This window comes from Eumetopias jubatus, unplaced genomic scaffold (assembly GCF_037043125.1).
Source record: "Eumetopias jubatus isolate StellerSeaLion01/CBP00866 unplaced genomic scaffold, mEumJub1_p1.0 scaffold_8, whole genome shotgun sequence".
Lineage (NCBI taxonomy): Eukaryota > Metazoa > Chordata > Mammalia > Carnivora > Otariidae > Eumetopias > Eumetopias jubatus.
In genome coordinates, this window is record NW_028274814.1 from 83,804,123 (window position 1) to 83,826,252 (window position 22,130).

At 34.9% G+C, this 22,130-nt stretch overlaps 1 protein-coding gene across 1 annotated transcript; it reads left to right on the top strand.

Annotated features, from left to right (window-relative positions):
* The first annotated feature begins 10,692 nt into the window (after positions 1–10,692).
* On the top strand, positions 10,693–11,655 carry LOC148163768 (olfactory receptor 6C1-like). The gene has a single exon (XM_088025723.1). It carries the CDS (start codon positions 10,693–10,695, stop codon positions 11,653–11,655), a length of 963 nt encoding a protein of 320 aa, XP_087881849.1.
* Positions 11,656–22,130: the final 10,475 nt, after the last annotated feature.

Sequence of the window (22,130 nt, forward strand, 5' to 3'; positions counted from 1 at the left end):
TGGGAAACATAAAGAATGATATTAAAAAATAATAATTCACTATCCAGAATTTCAAATAAACAAAATATTAGTATTTGGTGATATTTCTCATTAGAATATTAAAGATATGACAAATAAATATAAAGGTCAAGTTGAAAAATAAGATGGGCAAATTACACTGCAATTAAATATTGCTATTTGTAATGAGGGTTAAATGAACATGTGTATTGGTATTTTTTAAAAATGTGACCACAATATGTGCTTTGTAATAGTTATTATTTAACTTAGAATTATGAAATAACCCTGCTTCTCAATGCTTCAACACCAACAAAGCCTAAGGATAAATAACAAAAAGGATATATTTAGAAAAACTTATATTTCCAGATGATTAAATATAGATTGTGTTTATTTTTATAAGAAAGTAGGTTTCACAATAGTTTTTTGTTACTCATAAAATATTAAGGAATGATGATTAATAGAAGTAATCATCTTGTAGAAGTCAACATTTTAGGTCCTCTGTGGGATACAAAGGTGAACACAACCATTCTCAAGGGAGATTCACTATAGAGAAGAGTTAAAAGGCTACTGAGAAATGCAAGGATGGCTTCCAGAACTCCCTCATGGTCCATAATATAGCACAGATAGGGCCTAAACTTGGCCTTGTTCCCAGGAGATCAATGAACAACTTTCTTTTGAGGTCAAAACAAGTAAACTTGGAAATTTTGAGCTATAAGTCCAAGCAGAGGAAGGCCAATCTAGTTTAAGTATCTGCACTCATACCCCAATGATGTTATATCCCTCTCAGTGCTCTCTTTAAATAGTGCTTTCTTAAAATTTTAGATCAACATTATCGAATAAGACTATCGTATTATTTCCACATTTTTTAAGGTTTCTGGCACTTCATTTTTATTTCCTGAACTGTTTTCCTTTGAGCCATCAAAGGAAATCTAATCTAATCAAATAGAATTTGATTAGAGTGAACTTTGCTGGAGCCTGGCAGAGAAGCAATGATTTGCATTCTATTCTTCACAGCACAAATTTGCTTAAAATATAAACGATGTAACTGTCATAAATTTTACAACCAAAATCTACAGCACAGGATATCCAGCACAGCTGGGAATTACCTGAATATGTCAGTACGAATAGACAACATTTTCCTGTATGTTTTTGAAATGTCTTTATGGATCACTATTCTCATATAAAAGATAAGTGTGAGGCAGAATTACAAGAGAATCAAATTTTTTTCATAAAGCTAATAGCTCAGAAAGAAGAATGTTCAAATGGAAAATGCACTGGACAAAAATCTGGGTGACAGAGCTGCTAACATCTGAGGCAAGTAGTTACTTTCCCAATTTGTGCTTCAGTGTAAAATAAAAAAAAAGATGCATGTCCCTTTAAGCTCAAAAATAAAATATTTTTTGTATGTACATTTCTAGCAAGTCACAGAAGATATCAAACATTAATGATTTTGATGGAATTACAAGAAAAAACAACAAGCAAGTAAGTGAATATATTCTCTATTTAAAAAATAATAAGGCTAGGGGCACCTGGGTGGCTCAGTTGGTTAAGCGACTGCCTTCGGCTCAGGTCATGATCCTGGAGGCCCGGGATCGAGTCCCACATCGGGCTCCCTGCTCAGCAGGGAGTCTGCTTCTCCCTCTGACCCTCTTCCCTCTCATGCTCTCTATCTCTCATTCTCTCCCTCTCTCAAATAAATAAATAAAATCTTAAAAAAATAAAAATAAAAAACAATAAGGCTATTAACTCTTTTATACAGTAAATATGTACATAATATACTATTATATAATATGTATATAACATTCTCATACTATCTTGAAACTTACACCCTAAAATATTAATGTATAAAATAAAATTAATAATTAAAATAAACAATTGATAATATATTTGCTAAGAAAATCATTAATTGATTTCTTGTGTCATAAGATGTATAAAAGTTGTTACTTTAGCTTTCTTTCACTTTTACCTTGTGATGGAATTAAAAGCATTCATTTCTGTTTTTAGGTGGTGGTATACCTAGTAAATGCTTAACAAAAGAAAGAAAAAGGCATATTTAAAAAATTTTTCAAACATTATGTAATGATTTACATAAGTTGGACAAAGCAAGAAGTACTGATTTTATCATTTCTCAATAATGTGAGTTATATGAAGATTAACAAACTTTTCCTGCTACATTTCAGATAAGAAAACTGGTAAATAAAGCAAAGCTCATAAATATGTATTACAACCAAAGGCAAACAAGAGGATCAAAAGAAAATAAGATCAGCATGGACTATAGAATATATTTTACAATTGTATCAATGATGGTGATATTGATTATCATGAATTACACCTTTCATGTCCTCCCTTTAATTCTCTTGCCACCTAAATACCTTTAAAGAAGAAAAGGAGAGAGAGAGAGAAATGACCCACACAGCGATCACAGAGTTTGTGCTGCTAGGGCTCTCTGATGATCCTGGTCTTCGGACTGTGATGTTCCTATTCTTATTTATCACATACTTAGTTAGTGTCACTGGAAACCTGACGATCATCACCCTACCCTTGGTGGACCTTCATCTGCAGACACCAATGTATTTCTTCCTCCGAAACTTCTCTTTCTTAGAAATCTCATTTACAATTGTGTGTATTCCTAGATTTCTGGGGGCAATTATCACCAGGGATAAGACTATTTCCTACAGCACCTGTGCAGCCCAACTCTTCTTCCTTATTTTTATGGGGGTGACAGAATTTTACATTTTAACTGCCATGTCTTATGACCCTTATGTTGCCATCTGCAAGCCCCTTCATTACACCACCATCATGAACAGATTTCTTGTGGAAGCTGTATATTTATGTATGCTAATCCCTCTGCAAAAGAAAAGGCATCATTGACAAAAGGAGTAGCTATTCTCAATACTTCTGTTGCCCCCATGCTCAACCCCTTCATTTACACTCTGAGAAACCAGCAAGTAAAACAAGCCTTCAAAGATGTGGTCCATAAAGTAGTATTTTCTTCAAGTAAATGAAAGATTTCTTCTGGGGGGGAGGACACTGTAAAGAGTAACTAGGAAAAATCCTGAAATTCCTAAATATCTCTATCAGTATGCTTCTTCCTATAGTCTCTTATATGCCACATTATAGTTAATTAAATATTTTCCCAGCTCATTTCTTCCACTTCTATACCCAAGTTTCTCCAATGCGTTGTTAATTGACTGATTTTAAAATATGGTAAACTTTATTTCTCCTACAAAATTTTGTGGAAATGAAATGTATTTCTATAAGACATACTCTACAGCACAATGTAGAAAATAGTTTTAATTCTGTTAATAAATTCCTTAAACGGTACATATAATACCACATCATACTTCAAATGTAGTTTGAAAACTAGTGTGTGATTTCTTGTGTATTTTCAAGGTGTTCATTGGTGATCTCTTAACATTTAAAAAAACTAGAGTTCCTATATTAATATAGGAATTATATGAAATTCAGTTCTTAGAAATAATAAGTAGTTGCAATTTGCACTTTAAATGTAGAGCTTTATATTTTGTGAAATTTAGTGCATATTACAAGGTAAATAGTGATCACGATATTGAGTAGCACTCTTTATAGAATTTCCATGTTCTCTATCATTTTTTAAAAAATATTTATACTTATTAAAGATTTGAAACAAAAACAATAAAACATGCCACTTTCCTGATTCATTGAGCATCTTATGACAGTTATTTTGAAGAATTTGTCAGATGTGCCTATATTTCTCTAGAGTCTGCTGATGATGATTTTGTTTTTTGATTGGACCATTTTTGTCTGTTTCTTCATGTTCCTTGTACCTTTGTGTTGATACGTACATACTTGAAAAAACAACCATCTCTCACAGTCTTGCAAACCTGGGTTTGTGCCGAGGAAGACCATCACCAGTCAGTCCAACTTCAGTCCGTAAAATTCTGGGGGCCTCTCAAACCTTTTCCAAGGATGTGTCTTCTCAGACTTCCATGCGGATATTCCCAATTAGCAGATTTTGCCCACTTTCTTATTTTGATGACGTTTGTGATCTCTTCCTCGCTCTGTTTCTGTCTGTGTGAACTCAGGTCCTTGAGGTAACATCTTGCCATCCGGATCCTTCTTGTTCTCAGCAGCCCACAATCACCTGGAAGATGTCAAGTGCCCTAAGTTAACAATTTCTGTTTATCTTACCTGCACTATTCTTTCCGCAGCACTCTTCCTTACTTTATGTAGATCTGACTTTGTGAACTACATTATTTTCCTTCTTTTTAAAGCATTGCTTTTAACAATTCCTTCAAGCCTTGATACTGACAACACACACATTTAATTTCTGTCTGTCCAAAGAATTCTTTATTTCCTCCAGGATTGTTTTTGTTGCTGGTGATGGTGGTGTTTGGTTTTTTGTTTGTTCACTTGGGGTTTTTTGGATTGTAACTGTGCTTATCTTTCCCTTCTGTTCTTGTATTCCATCTACTTTATCCACTGAAGCCCTTGTCATATTAATCATAGTTGTTTCAAATTTCCAGTCTTATCATTCTAACACCTCTGCCATGTCTGGTTCTAAATCATTCTCTGCCTCTTCAAAAACAATTTTTTGCCTTTGTTTTGCTTGTACTGTTTTCTTGACACCCAGACAGGATGCGCTGGGTAAAAGAACCAGAGCACGTAGACCTTTAGAAATGGGACGGTCAGGCATAGGGAGAGGGAAGCACTCTATAGTCCTACGGTTAGGGCTCAGTCTCTTAGTGAGCCTAGGCCTCTGGGCTGTGAACTTCATATATGTTTCTCAGTTTTTTCTCCCCACTTAAGTAGAATAGGAAGGTTAGAGTGGGCTGGAGTTGGGTATTTCCCTTCTCCCACATGGAAGGCTAGAGGATAGTGGAGCTGGGTATTGCCTTGTCCGGGGTCAGTTAAGCTCTCTAGTGTCCCAGCAGGTTAGGCTCTGGTCAGCTATATTTCTGTGAGGGCTGGCTCTCTTAAGAACACACCACTCTCATGGATTTCAAAATGGTCCCTTTCCTCTTCCCCTGAAGCACACGGTGATTTTTCTGACACTGCCCGTCTGAATCTGGTTGAGCTCTTGGAAGTAAATCTCACAATATGGTGGAGGCCTCATATATCTTGGTCCCCCCAGAGCTTTTAACTCTGAGTTTCCTCACTGAGCCTCCACAAATAGTCAGTTATACTTCAGGTTTTCCGACTCTAGCACTGGACCCTATGGCAGTTTCTGCTCATGAGCCTCTGCTCCCTGAAACCTTCACTTCTTGGGTTTATCTGTCTGATTTTCAATCTTGAGGGCAGTGATTTGCCCACTCTAAGGATCTAAAACAGTGGATTTTTCAGGCTGTTCATCTTTTTCTTATTGTTAGACCCCAGTGGTGACTTTTGACTTCTTATATGAAGTACTGCAAATTGAATGTGTCATATGTCTTAGAACACATTATTTTTCTGTTTAATCTCACATTTCTATATGTTCTTTGCATGAATATTGATCTGTCTCAGGTTCTGTAAGGCTCCTTCTTACAGAAACAGAGATTTCCACATATTATGTTTTATTTAATTTGTTAAAAATTTGCATTGTTAAACCCATTTTAGAAATGAAGAAAGAAAGGCCTTTAACAATTTTCTAATCTGCCAACGTGAATAGATAACAAAGCTTGAATTTCAACCTATCTCTCTTGGATCTAAAACTCCATTTAAAAAAAATCCTTGTGGTACACTGCCTCCCATTGATATTCTTGTATATTATAGGCACTTATATATCAAACTAAAAATATTTTTGGACGTTTTAAGCCCTGAAAGTAACAAACTTATGTATATATGAAAATTTTAATAGAAATTAAAGATATCTGTTAAAATAGCTCTTTTTATAGATATGCTGGTTATACTGATGAGCTGTGATAGGAACAATTAGATCATCACCCTCAAATTACTTTGATCACATAATTTATTAAATACTGTGGTTGAATCAGAATAATTTAGAATATTTAACAAAGAATCACTATTTTGTGGCAGCTTTTGATGAACATGTGACGCAACAAAAAAGTCAGGAAAAGTTTAAAGTACACTTTTGTATAATTTCATATTCGAAAAATGACTAAAAATAATGGATCAATAGTATATATTACTTGGTATAATGGAGTAAATTTGCTGATTAAAAAAATGGCTTGGTGTACTAAAAAAAGTTCTGAACTGAGAGACAGGTTACTTTATTTATAACTTTCAGCACATTTTCTCTCATTTGCTTGACCTTGACTTTTTGGAAATCGTGTAGCAATGGAAATCTTATCTATTTTGATTCCATTTTATCCAGTCTTTGTATACTAGTTAAAGATAGCAGATCCTCAAAAGATACTTGTTGAAGGAAAAAAATAGTGATTGATTCAACAGACTGCTTTTTTTGTCATTTCTAATATGAAACAGAAAGAAATCAGAATTGTAAAATCCTGCCAAGTTCCTAGAATTTATGTTTCCATTAATTATGGGGTTAAACCGAGCACATCTTTCAAATGGAAAGGGACCTTCTGGGTAGTAGATGTTTCTCAAGAATTAGCACCATTACTATGATAAGAGAATGACTTCAAGTGATTCTTGGAAAAGATTGAAGAGTTCAATGAATATTTAATCCATAGTTTTTCTTGCCTTTATATGGGAAATCACTGAGCACTGAACTCTATCCCATTCTTTTTATTGTTCTATATTCAGTGTTTCTGAATAATTTATTTGATACCACCAGCTTGGAGAGCCACTTTTGTGGAGACATTTTAGTATATGATAAAAATGTAATGTTTTCATATAACATTAAGTCGTCCCAGTATTTTACTCAGCAAAAGAGGAAGTGGGAGCCTCCATTCGTGAGAAATCCTGACTTAGGAAATTCAGGAAACCTCTCCCAAAAGCTTTGCATATTTAGTTATTTTCTCATTTAGATCATATGCAAAATATTCCATATGCTTTTGGCTTACTTCTTATGCCCTTTCTATCTCTTTGGGCATTATCCCAAAAGTTTCTCCTTCCAATATTGGTGCAATTGTGGATAACATTTGTATAATCCTTAGTGTATTTTCCTCTAGGCCCTTGTTGGTACATGATTCACTGGAGTATTTGTTGTGAGACATGGGGATGTATGGTAAATAAAACATATGCCTTATGCAGGGGAAAATCCATATAGAATCTTTGTCCAGAAAGGCCCAAAGTAACTCCAACTCTGACTTGTTCTTCACTATTTTTGCTCCCATAGCTGCAAAGGAAAATGTGTAAAAGAATATTAGCTACAGAAATAAAGTAACTCCAATGTATTGGGAAAGACTGATTTTAAAAATACTGAATCTCTTAACCTAAAACCGAAATATTTGTCAATTTGCTTTTTTTTAATCATTTCAACCAGCTGACGCAGTCATTTGTGTGACAAATAGAGGTAAGATTGTAAAGTTGAAGATAATGAAAAATCTCAGCACTCATTACTGCTTAACTCAACTTTTCATCGGAATACATAGAATAATCTGGGTTTGTTATGTTATCTGTATTTATCAAGGATTATGAAAAATGAGCATGTTACATTTCCTGTTTGTCATAATAATTTATTCCTCTATTAATTTTCAGAAAATTATTGTCTCTGAATTTGATCTTCCTCATTGAATACAGGTTTAATAAGTAGTACATGCTCTGGTTTCAGGCAGAAAGAGTTAGGAATTCCAATTCTACTATGAACTAACATCTGATGTCTGATCTAGTTTATGATAATCTCTTTCATTGTCAGTTTCTTCATATTAACATAGATAACTCATACTGAGTAAATGAGATAAGTGCATACAGTCTTTCTTTGTCTCTTAAATGAGTACCCTCAAAAATGATTTTTGGTGCTTAAAGTGGGGCTATATTCCTCAAACGTGTTCATTGATTTTATTTTGGGGAAAATAAAGATAATAAAAACCACTGTCTGGGAGTACATTTTATACAAATTTTGTATAATTTAATTTTACTTTTTTTTTAATTAATCCTCATGATTATTCCATGAAATATTATTCCCATTTTTAAATGAAAGGAAAACTAAAATTCAGAGACATTAACTTGTCCAAAGTCACAATACTATAATGTGACTGAGTTGCATTTTTAATTCATTTCTCTTTGAAAGCAAAGCCCACAAGTTGCCCCAATATCATTCATTATAAATAAATATTAAGTTCTGATGCCATATGTTTTTTAAGAATTCCTTTCCTTTTTTAAGTTAAAAATTATCCTCAAATATAGATACCTAGTTAACAAACTGAGACAATCAGGATATAAGCAGAATATCTCTATGAAAACCTACAGACTTTGAGAGTAATTTACATGATTACTGCTTTTCCTTCATTATTCCTATTCCTACTGGTTGGTGCTTTGATCTGACTTGGAATTCAAACTCCCCCTTTTTATTAGGAAAAAAACAATGTAATTTTTTTTTCCAGGGGACTCAGGGAAACAGGATTCTGAACCAATTTTACAAACACTCTGAGGCATTGCTAAAGTAATAATCTGAAAAAAAACCTAAATTGGTTCTTCATGGGATTTTTTTGTACTCAGTCACCATGAAGTTCTTGCATGACATTAGTTGTCAACAAACACAGTCAGGAATGGAGTGAATCATTGCAGAAAAAAAAAATTAGTGGCTGTTACAAAACTGACCTGTTATTCAAAATATCATATTAAGCCAATACTCTGTTCTCTTCTTTGACAAATTAGCCTAACATATAAATCTAGAAACCAAGAAAAAGCGTGTCAAGTGAGAGAGAAAGATAGAGAATTGGAAAACTGTGTACTAATTTATGGGTGCAAATTTCCTTGCATATATGTATTCACAACTTTCTTTAAGGAGTTTTAACTTAAGAAGAGAGAATTTAGCACACAGAATTAAAGAATTCTCTCTCTTTAAATTAAGAAGAGAGAATGCAGAATGATAAAGTTAGTTTCCAGTTATATTGTTGAATCATGGGGCTTTTTACTACTTCTTCTAATTATTACAAAAATAAAGAAAACAATCTCTTCATCTTTAGTAGGCCTCTAAAAATTGTTTGTTTCTTTAAATTAGACAATCTGGGGAATGATGTTGTTCTTTTTTCAAAATTCATATGGAATGGCAGAAGTGTCCTAAAAATCATTTCCAGTTATTTTATTTAACACAATAGTAAGTAGCTCTTTATAGAATATGTTAATTTTTACTTTCAATGAATGACACACTTGATTCAACAATTAGATATCCATGAAAGAGTAGAATTCATTGAAAAGAAAGGGACAAATGTGTCTGCCTTCAGCTCAGGTCATGATCCCAGGGTCCTGGGATCGAGTCCCGCATCGGGCTCCCTGCTCCTTGGGAGCCTGCTTCCCCCTCTGCTTCTCTCTCTCTCTCTCCTCCTCTGTCTCTCATGAATAAATAAATAAATAAATCTTTAAAAAAAAAGAAAAGAAAGGGACAAATGGGACTACAAAGCTTGTGACATAAGTTTCGTGTGATTAGGTAAAAGAAACGTGGATAAGTAGTTAGGAAGGAAAGCTCAAAATGATGTTTTACGGTCTTGGATATATTTTTCATCACTCTACCAAAAACATCACAGAAATAATTTACAGATCAAAGAGTACACACAGTGTTAATTACAGAGGATTGTTCATTGAGAACAATGAATTTTATGATTGAAATATCCATCATACACTTGAATTGCCATAAGTGTGTTTACAAAATATGTCATTGTGATGTCTGTTTCTCTTGTAAGTGTTCAGCCTGTTTCCTCCAGTCCCTGAGAAATAGCAAAAGAAATGTTCATTTTTTTTGTGACTCTCACATGCTTTCCCAGTAGGCACTATCCATCTCAGTTGGAATTTGCCTTAAATAATCAACAGCAATATTTTTGCTGAACAGTGAAGTGAAAAGAGAACTCAGGCAAGTAAGGGGAAAAAAGAGCAAGAAATTTTACAGCATTATGATGCATTATATACCAAAAATCAACAATTCCACATCTTGAAACTAAATATCATATTGCAAAACTTCTCTCATGACACTAAATTGAACCCTTCACTATTTAATGAGAATGCACAGAATGAGGGGTATGAAAATGGACTGGTTTGGTTTATTGAGAAAAATTCAGCTTTGCTTTAAAATACATTATGTTATTACTGTTATTATTATTCAGGAAAAAAATATAAAGGGATTTCATGTGCTGTTTCATCATATACTCCAAGTAATAATACAGGGAATTATGTGACAGAAATGAGGAAATGAGACAATTTCTGGTTGGAAGAAGGACAAAGATTTTCCCAATGGGAAGGGAACCCTTCAGGGAATTACTCTTAAGAATCAACAGGAAGCATTTCTATTCCAGTTATCAAACATTCAGAAAAAAGTAGGTTAAAATTCCTGTTCTTCTCATGAAGGTACATAATGTGGATAAGATTTTTTTAAATATTTTTAGGTTCAGTTCCCAATCTGTGAAATAACGATTTTATGAAGAAATATTCTATGTAAAACACAGAGTGTGCCACATGGTAAAAACTAACTTTAAACATGTTACCTACTTTTATCAAGTTGGCTTAAAGATCTCCCAAATTAATTAAATTAAACTAAAATAAATTAAATTAAATTTGTTTACTTCCAGATATTAATTCAGGCACTACCCATATGTAATTCCCTTTCTCTAATCTTTCCGTTTGTGTTTTTTCCTCAAGTTTACACAAGAGAAGAAAAAAATGAGAAACTACACAGAAATAACAGAGTTTATCCTCCTGGGATTATCAGATGACCCACAGCTTCAGGGGGTGATCTTTGTCTTTCTGTTCATCACCTACATGCTCAGCATCACTGGAAACCTGACCATTATCACCCTTACCCTGCTGGATTCCCACCTCCAGACTCCCATGTATTTCTTCCTCAGAAACTTCTCCTTGCTAGAGGTTTCATTCACAACTGTCAGCATACCCAAGTTCCTGGGCACCCTGATTACAGGGGATAAAACCATTTCCTTTAATGATTGTATGGCTCAGTTATTTTTTTTCATTCTGTTGGGAGTCACTGAATTTTACCTCCTGGCTGCCATGTCCTATGACCGTTACATTGCCATCTGCAAACCTCTGCATTACATGACCATCATGAATCCCAGAGTGTGCATACTCCTTGTCTTTGCTTCTTGGTTGGCTTCATTCTTAATCATATTCCCATTACTCATGCTGTTCATACAGCTTGATTACTGTAAGTCCAATGTTATAGACCATTTCACGTGTGACTATTTTCCCCTGCTGCAGCTCTCTTGCTCAGACACAAAATTCTTAGAAATAGTGGGTTTTTCCTGTGCTGTGTTTACTCTACTGTTCACCTTGGCATTAATAATTCTGTCCTACATATATATCATCAGAACAATTTTGAGGATTCCTTCTGCTAGTCAGAGGACAAAGGCCTTTTCCACCTGTTCATCCCACATGATTGTCATCTCCATCTCCTATGGCAGCTGCATTTTCATGTACATTAATCCAGCAGCAAAAGACAGAGTGTCTCTGAGCAAGGGAGTTGCTGTGCTAAACACCTCAGTAGCCCCCATGCTGAACCCCTTTATTTACAGCCTAAGGAACCAGCAAGTCAAGCGAGCCTTCGTGGACAGGGCAAGGAAGATTGTATTTTCTCAAGCAAATGAAAAAAAAAGTGTTGTCATAAATTAGAGGCATAATGAAGAACAACTAAACAAAAACCAGGGCCCCTCGAAAATCTATGAATATCCACATAGTCTCACTAGAGTTTTATTTCATTGCTTATATTTCTATTGCCAGCAGTATACTGAGGATATTTGAATATATATATATTTTTTCCATTTATATTCCAATCCCTTTGTCATGCATCTCCCTTCCTTTAGCCAGTCTTTCCACTCTGTAACTATGAGACTGACCTCATTTCCTTCTTTTAAATATTTTTAAATTCCAATTTTTCCACAATGATTCTTATAAAATTAAGAGACAGAAAAAGACAGAACAAAAGCATAAGAGAGAAATTGTTTTATGATTTCATCAGAAAAAACACTTTCTAGAAACTCAGAAAATATTAAGTCATGTTTAACATTTTTAACTTACTATACAAAGACCATAAATATAGTCATGACAAAGCGTTATAACACTCTCTTACTTTTCCCGGCAATTTTGATATAATAGCTTACACATACAATTCGTTTCAATGCAAATGATGCAAAACCTTATTTGTTTCATAATATACTTGGTTCATTGAAAAATCATTTTAACAAAAATCAGTTACAAGCTCGCTATCATTGTGTTTATTCAGTACTATACTGGAGGTTCTATCCAGGGCACTAGCAGAACAAACACAAATACATTTAGGAGTATTGGAAAGGAAGAAACAAGTAAGTCTTTCTTTGCAAATAACATGATTTTCCTGCTAAGGCCTTAGTGCATTTACACTAGATGGTTCTTAAACCAGACACGCTCCTCTCCCAGATATCCACATGTCACCCCAATAAGGCCTCCCCCAATGACACTACCTAAAATTATAGTAGCCCCAGACTTCCAAGGCTTTTAGTTTTCTCTTCCTTTACAAAATAGTTATTAATTTATAAAAGACCTTATAATTTAAAAAATCAATCATGCTTATTGCTCATTGTCTGTATTCTCTCACATCCCTCACCCAGGAGAGCAGGGATCTCTGTCTCCTCTGCAGACAAAAGCTGTGGTCCCAGCAGCACGGTGCAGAGCCTGCCTATACACTTCTCAAGAGCCAGCTGTGCTTGTGTCTTCTCAATTCTGCATTCAGAAAGCCCACATCTATAGCTTGCAACAGGCCATTTGAAAGACTTCACATCTTAGAACACGATCAACTCTACAGAGCAGCCCTCACTTCCACCCCCTGAGAGGCAGTTGTTAGACATTGACCAGAAGTCACTATCCTCCTCATTTAGAACCTGCATCTGCCATGTAGTGGATATTCGATAAATATTTTTTGAATAACTAAATATGTTTGAACCATTTAGAAGGTTTCCAGTGTCCTAGCAATCAGAGCACTGACTAAATATTTTACCCAACTTAAACACATATAAGATACATAACACTGAGTTAGCTTTTAAAACAGTGTTCAAAAAAAATGTGCATTTTATCGTAACTAGACATTTTGTATGACAAAGAAATAATTAATTGAGTATTTTCTAAGGCATTTGATGTTTATTTTCCTCTTTTATTTTACATTAGGCCTTTTGACAACTATGTAAAAATCAATTTATTTGATGTGTATTGGTTTTTCATGAAGTTAATGAGAACACTTCTTGCTACGGTTTGCATATGGAGCTTTCTAATGGTAGGAATTCCCATGATGAAAACCCTTATTTTTTTTCACACAAAAAAATTCTTATAACTATTTGACTTACACCTAGTAATATATGAGGTCCAACATCATCTGTCAGTCAATACACGTCTGAGATAAAAAATTCAACTTAGAGAAAAATAACTCAATTGAATGATGGTAATCAGTTAAAACAGGAGGCAAACCAGACATCTTGTGGAGGGGCTTACTTATAAAGGATGATAATATATCAGTGAAATAATTAGTAATACATACTGGAATTATTCGGTAATATGATGTCAGTTCAGGTCTTAGAGAAAGTCTTAAAATATTTGGATCCCATAACCATTTGATTTAACAACTTTTATTTTTTGATTTTGAACAAGTTACAGCAAACCATTATTTGTAATTAAAATCCATCCTCCACTCTCTGAGGAGAGGGAAACCTGGTAGCTTGAACGATGTTCCATTGACCTAAAACATAGTCACTCATCAACCTCAGAATACACGGAGGTAATTGACACATTATTAAAAAGCAGATGTCCGACTAGCTTGTGGATAGGAAGGTAACAGGTGTAATCAGTGTTCATTCAAAGTAAATTATTAGGAGGCCTAAAGAAAAGCTAGAGAACTATTTGGAACTAGGAATAAAACAGTAAAGGTAGAAAGTTAGAGAGTGAGAGAGTGCTCAAGGAGGAAAGAGAGACAATCCAGCATCTAGGAATTTGAGAAAAGATATGGAGAAGAAACATGTCTAACAGGATATTTCATGAGGGGCAGTGCTTTATGAGATAGAAATTCATTTCCTTTTCCTGTAAGTAAGTCACTAAAGATTGCGTTGCTCACAAATACACAAGTGGTGGACACCAGACACTTTAACTTCTTTCTGCCTCAGAGTCTTTCTTTACCTGAATAGTAATAGCACTGACCTCAGAGGGTTTTGTATTGTCTGCTTGTTTGAAAAAATGAGATAATTTTATGGTCAATGCCTGGTAATCAATAAAAGCGCTGAATAAAATATGAAAAGGCTCACTATTTAGATACAAAACTAAAGGCAAAGGAATGGAAATTTCATAAGTAGAAAATGAGTGTCACTATCTCTACTGAAATATTTTGAATAAATATTTTCAATGCCTATTTCAATGTGTATCAGTTATAAATTCAACACATCTCAATGTTTATGTATTGTCCTCTTTGTGAGCTAGTGGTTCATTCATCCTTTCCCACTTCTTCCTTTTGTCCCATGTTCAAATATTCTCATCTATCAATCATAATCAATCTGCACTAAGAAATAATAGAAAACTGAGGTGCAGAGACAATGAAGGACCTTCCTAGTGATCAGAGATCTCTTCTGATTTGTTTAGTGTATATTTTTCTGGGGTTGTTGTTACCCTGTTAGCATTTTGTTTTCTCATTCATCTATTCTCCTCTGGAAAAAATGACAAGGAAGAAAAAAACACCTCAAAAAAAAAGAACAAGAGGCAGTACCGACTGCTAGGGACCTAATCAATATGGACATTAGAAAGAAGTCAGAACTAGAGTTCAGAATGACGATTTTAAAGATAATAGCTGGGCTTGAAAACAGCATGGACGATATTAGAGAAACCTTCTCTGGAGAAATAAAAAGACTATACTCTAATCAAGTCGAAATCAAAAAGGCTATTAATGAGGTGCAATCAAAAATAGAGGCTCTAACTACTAGGATAAATAAGGCAGAAGAGACAATTAGTGATATAGAAGACCAAATGATGGAAAATAAAGAAGCTAAGAAAAAGAGAGATAAACAACTACAGCATCACAAGGGCAGAATTTGAGAGACAAGTGATACCATAAGATGAAACATTAGAATAATTGGGATTCCAGAAGAAAAGAAAGAGAGAGGGGGACAGAAGGTATATTGGAGCAAATTGCAGCAGAAAACTTCCCTAATTTAGGGAAGGAAACCAGCACCAAAATCCAGGAGGCACAGAGAACCCCCTCAAAATCAATAAAAATAGGTCAACACCCCAACATCTAATAGTAAAACCTACAAGTCTCAGAGACAAATAGAAAACCCTGAAAGCAGCTCAGGAGAAGTGACCTGTAATCTACAATGGTAGAAACATTAGATTGACAAGAGACCTATCCACAGAGACGTGGCAGGCCAGAAAGGACTGGCATGATATATTCAGAGCACTAAATGAGAAAAATATGCAGCCAAGAATACTACATTCAGCTAGGCTCTAACTGAAAATAGGAGAGATAAAAAGCTTCCAGGACAAACAAAACCTAAAAGAATTTGCAAACACGAAACCAGCCCTCCAAGAAATATTGAAAGGGGTCTTCTAAGCAAAGAAGGAGCCTAAAAGGAACATAGACCAGAAAGGAACACAGACAATATACAGTAACAGTAACCTTACAGGAAATACAATGGCACTAAATTTATATCTTTCAATAGTTACCCTTATGTAAATGGGCTAAAAGCCCCAATCAAAATACACAGGCTATCAGATTGGAAAAAAAAACACAAGACACATCAATATGCTGTCTGCAAGAGACTCATTTTAGACCCAAAGACACCCCCAGATTGAGAGTGAGGGGGTGGAAAACCATTTACCATGCTAATGGACACTAAAAGAAAGCTGGAGTAGCAAGCCTTATATCAGACAAATTAGATTTTAAAACAAAGACAAGAATAAGAGATGAAGGACACTATATCCTACTTAAAGGGTCTATCCAACAAGAAGATCTAACAATTGTAACTATCTATGCCCCTAACATGGGAGTAGCCAATTATATAAGCCAATTAACAACAAAAGCAAAGAAACACGTCAACAAAAATAAAAAAATAGTAAGGTACTTTAACACCCCCTTACTGAAATGGACAGATCATCTAAACAAAAGATCAAAAAGGAAATAAAGACTTTAAATGACACACTGGACCAAATGGACTTCACAGACATATTGAGAACATTCCATTCCAAAGGACAGAATACACATTCTTCTCTACTGGTCATGGAACATTCTCCAGAACTGATCACATCCTAGGTCACAAATCAGGTCTCAACTGGTACCAAAAGGTTGGGATCATTCCCTGCATATTTTCAGACCACAATGCTTTGAAACTAGAACTCAATCACAAGAGGAAAGTCGGAAAGAACTCAAATACATGGAGGCTAAAGAGCATCCTACTAAAGAATGAATAGGTCAACCAAGAAATTAAGGAAGAATTTAAAAAATTCATGGAAACCAATGAAAATGAAAACGCTACCATTCAAAATCCTTGGGATGCAGCAAAGGCAGTCCTAAGAAGAAAGTATATAGCAATACAAGCCTTTTTCAAGAAACAAAAAAGGTCTCAAATACACAACCTAACCCTACACCTAAAGAGGCTGGAGAAAGAATGGCAAATAAAGCCTAAACCCAACAGAAGAAGAGAAATAATAAAGATCAGAGTGAAATCAATGAAGTAGAAACCAAAAGAACAGTAGAACAGATCAACAAAACTAGGAGCTGGTTCACTGAAAGATTAATAAGATTGATAACCACCGGCCAAACTTATCAAAAAGAGAAGAGAAAGGACCCAAATAAATAAAATCATGAATGAAAGAGGAGAGATGACAATCAACACCAAAGAAATGCAAACAATTATAAGAACATATTATGAGCAACAATATGCCAGCAAATTAGATAATCTGGAAGAAATGGATGCATTCCTAGAGATGTATCAACTACCAAAACTGAACCAGGAAGAAATAGAAAACCTGAACAGACCTATAAGCACTAAAGAAATTGAAGCAGTAAATAAAAATCTCCCAACAAACAAGAGCCCAGGGCCAGATGGCTTCCCAGGGGGATTCGACCAAACATTTGAAGAAGAATTAATACCTATTCTTCTGAAACTGTTCTAAAAATTAGAAATGCAAGGAAAACTTCCAAACTCATTTTATGAGGCCACCATTACCTTGATCCCAAAACCAGCCAAAGACTCCATCAAAAGGGAGAATTACAGACCAATATCCCTGATGAACATGGATGCAAAAATTCTCATCAAAATACTAGCCAATAGGATCCAACAGTACATTAAAAGGATTATTCACCAAAACCAAGTGGGATATATCCTGGGCTGCAAAGTTGGTTCAACATCCACAAATCAATCAATGTGATATAATACATTAATAAAAGAAAGAACAAGAACCATAGGATCCTCTCAATAGATGCAGAAAAAGCATTTGACAAAGTACAGCATCCTCTCTTGATCAAAACTCTTTAGAGTATAGGGATATCATAAAAGCCATCTATGAAAAACCCACAGCAAATATCATTCTCAATGGAGAAAAACTGAGGGCTTTCCCGCTACGGTCAGGAACATGGCGGGGATGTCCACTATCACCACTGCTATTCAACATAGTACTAGAAGTCCTAGCCACAGCAATCAGACAACAAAAAGAAATAAAAGGCATCTGAATCAGCATAGAAGAAGTCAAACTCTCACTCTTTGCAGATGATATGATACTTTATGTGGAAAACCCAAAAGACTCCACCCCAAAACTGTTAGAACTCATACAGGAATTCAGTAAAGTGCCAGGATATAAAATCAGTGTACAGATATCAGGGGCATTCCTATATACCAACAACAAGACAGAAGAAAGAGAAAGTAAGGAGTCTATCCCATTTACAACTGCACACAAAACCATAAAATACCTAGAAATAAACCTAACCAAAGAGGCAAAGAATCTGTACTCAGAAAACTATAAAATACTCATGAAAGAAATTGAGGAAGACACAAAGAAATGGAAAAACGTTCCATGCTCATGGTTTAGAAGAACAAATATTGTGAAGATGTGAATGCCACCTAGAGCAATCTACACATTCAATGCAATCCCTGTCAAAATACCATCCACCTTTTTCAAAGAAATGGAACAAATAATCCTAAAATTTGTATGAAACCAGAAAAGACCCCGAATAGCCAGCGAATGTTGAAAAAGAAAAGGAAAGCTGGCGGCATTACAATTCCAGACTTCAAGCTCTATTACAAAGCTGTCATCATCAAGACAGTATGGTACTGGCATAAAAACAGACACATAGATCAATGGAACAGAATAGAGAGCCTAGAAATGGACCCTCAACTCTATGGTCAACCCATCTTCGACAAAGCAGGAAAGAATGTCCAATGCAAAAAAGACAGTCTCTTCAACAAATGGTGTTGGGAAAATTGGACAGCCACATGCAGAAGAATGAAACTGGACCATTTCCTTACACCACACGCAAAAATAGACTCCAAATGGTTGAAAGACCTCAATGTGAGACAGGAGTCCATCAACATCCTAAAGGAGAACACAGGCAGCCACCTCTTTGACCTCAGCCAGAGCAACTTCTTCCTAGAAACATCGCCAAAGGCAAGGGAAGCAAGGGCAAAAATGAACTATTGGGATTTCCTCAAGATAAAAAGCTTTTGCACAGCAAAAGAAACAGTCCACAAAACCCAAAGACAACCGACAGAATGGGAGAAGATATTTGCAAGTGACATATCAGATAAAGGGCTAGTATCCAAAATCTATAAAGAATTTATCAAACTCAACACCCAAAGAACAAATGATCCAATCAAGAAATGGGCAGAAGACATGAGCAGACATTTTTCCAAAAAAGACATCCAAATGGCCAACAGACACATGAAAAAGTGCTCAACATCGCTCGGCATCAGGGAAATCCAAATCAAAACCTCAATGAAATACCACCTCACACCCATCAGAATGGCTAAAATTAACAAGTCAGGAAACGACAGATGTTGGCGGGGATGCGGAGAAAGGGGAACCCTCCTATACTGTTGGTGGGAATGAAAGCGGGTGCAACCACTCTGGAAAACAGTATGGAGGTTCCTCAAAAAGTTGAAAATAGAGCTACCATATCATCCAGCAATTGCACTACTGGGTATTTACCACAAAGATACAAATGTAGGGATCTGAAGGGGTACATGCACCCCAATGTTTAGAGCAGCAATGTCCACAGAAGCCAAACTGTGGAAAGAGCCAAGATGTCCATCGACAGATGAATGGATAAAGAAGAGGTGGTATATATACACAATGGAATATTATGCAGCCATCAAAAGGAATGAGATCTTGCCATTTGCAACGACATGGATGGAACTGGAGGGTGTTATGCTGACTGTAATAAGTCAATCAGAGAAAGACATGTATCATATGACCTCACTGATATGATGAATTCTTAATCTCAGGAAACAAACTGAGGGTTGCTGGAGAGGTGGGGGTGGGAAGGATGGGGTGGCTGGGTGATAGACATTGGGGAGGGTATGTGCTATGGTGAGTGCTGTGAATTGTGCAAGACTGTTGAATCACAGATCTGTACCTCCGAAACAAATAATGCAATATATGTTAAGGAAAAAAAAAGAAGTAGATAGCAGGAGGGAAAGAATGAAGGGGAGTAAATCGGAGGGGGAGAGGAACCATGAGAGACAATGGACTCTGAAAAACAAACTGAGGGTTCTAGAGGGAGGGGGTTGGGGGGATGGGTTAGCCTGGTGATGGGTATTAAAGAGGGCACGTTCTGCGTGGAGCACTGGGTGTTATGCACAATGAATCATGGAACGCTACATCAAAAACTAATGATGTAATGTATGGTGAGTAACATAACAATACAAAATTTAAAGAAAAAAAATTTTAAATGAAATAAAAGCCACATTAAGGAGGGGCTCTGAAGGGTTACCCTAAATTCAAAGGGCCAATATAGGTATAAACCTTCTCATCAGTCTTTAATAGGTTGTTCTTTTCAGAAGACAATCAAGTCATACTAGAAATCCATAGCAGTGTTTTCCACCATTTCATTCTGGTAAAGAAATCTTCTCTAAGTTGCCAAAATTCAAAGGATATAAGCATACTAATTCTACTGAAGACTAGTCCAGTTTCTGGGAGAAAAATGTGAATTCCTTGTACAATCATGGAAGAGTGAAATTCTAAATCAAGCTTTCACACACCCAGAATCACGTTGTTTGTATATTTGCCTACTTACCTCAATCATTTTGCTTTTTATAATTTTTAATCAATATTTATTGAAATGATTCACCTGTATCTTTAATGATTCTTCTCCTTGGCACCCTATTTACTTAATGAGTTCCCCTGGGCCAACAAAAAGACACAGGTAAAATAAGTCCAGTTCCATTTCTATGCATATATAGAGAAGAACATCCCGTATTTTCTATTTTTCAAAACAGTGTTTGCAGGAAAATATAGCAGTCCCTGAACCTAAGGAGAATATTACTTAGATTTTATAGATGTATAATCATAGAATTACAAAATACTGATTTTCACAACAGCATTTGCAGGAAAATATAGCAGTCCCTGAACCTAAGGGAAATACTACTTACATTTTATAGATGTATAGTCATAGAATTACAAAATACTGATTTTCACAATAGCGTTTGCAGGAAAATATAGCAGTCCCTGAACCTAAGGAAAATACTACTTACATTTTATAGATCTATAGTCATAGAATTACAAAATACTGATTTTCACAATAGCGTTTGCAGGAAAATATAGCAGTCCCTGAACCTAAGGAAAATACTACTTACATTTTATAGATCTATAATCATAGAATTACAAAATACTGATTTTAAACGATTGCATGAATAGAAAGAAAAATGATTTAATCAATAAGTGTTTTGTATTATATGAAAAGAGGCAAATGGAAGAGTACCAGTCAACCCAGGTGTAACTGAATTTGTACATGGAGTTTGAGTGAGAGATGAAAAGCAAGAAAGAGTTGTATTATAATAAAATGCTGTCAGCATTTTATAGTATCAGGAATGAAGGGCATTGAGAGTCAAAGAGAATTATACTTCTTAAGAACCAAGAAAAAGTTAAATCAACACACTTGTTTTGAAAGCACAATAGAAACCAAATATTTTGCTAACTCGATTTACCAGCTCTGAAATTGTGTAAATGTTTAAGCAAATCAGATGATAAAATTTGAGACTAAATCATCAAGAAGAATCAGGAAGTAAGTAAATTTTTTCGTCAATATATATATTCCTCATTTTACTTAAATGTTTTTTAAAAAGTGTTTGTACATATGTTTATGGAATTACAACCCTTTCAATACTAAAAATTAAATAATTGCTTACTACCAAGAAACTATTAATGAAATCACAGAAATAAATCTTGGATTGTTGACTTTTTTCTAATTTGAAATTGTATTCTGTTACAGAAACAGGATTATTTTGAAAATTCCCTACTGGAAAGAATATCTGCTTCCCAGTTAATATTATTTTGACCATCTACTTTTTCCTTTTCCATAGCTGTATTGTAAAAAAAAAAAAAAAAGGAAAAGAAAAGCATTATGCATTGTATGAATTAAACTATTTCTAGACAATTATTTAATTTAGTAATAGAAGGTTACCTTCTTGTCCTTCTGCCTTTTCATCAGAAAAGGAAAAAAAATAAGAGGGTGATAGCATCAACCAAACCTTGAGAAAGTAATTTATGAGAGAATGCCAACAAAACATTCCCATGGATAAACATGCACGTTCTACACCGAGATGATTACTGTGTTGACTAAATGTTTAATCTTGTGAAAGTTTTCTTAACTAACTCAAAATATAAAATGTGGAGGTAAAAGTAAATGCCCCCGTGAGATTTCAAATGCTATATTTAGATTATCCAAAATCCAGTCCAGTTTTTATAATATTGAGGAAAAGAAAAATACAATTAGAGTATTTTCATGTTTTTATAAACTGAGCTAAATATTTTAAAGAATAATTAGAATATTAATTTCTTAAAAAATTAGAATATTTAAGGCTTCCGCTTAAATGTTAGCACAAGATATTATTTTTTATCCACGGCCAGTGATAGTGTATTTTCAACAA

What these genes read in the sequence shown, in the direction of transcription:
- LOC148163768 (XM_088025723.1), top strand. Translation starts at nt 10,693, where the DNA reads ATGAGAAACTACACAGAAATAACAGAGTTTATCCTCCTGGGATTATCA.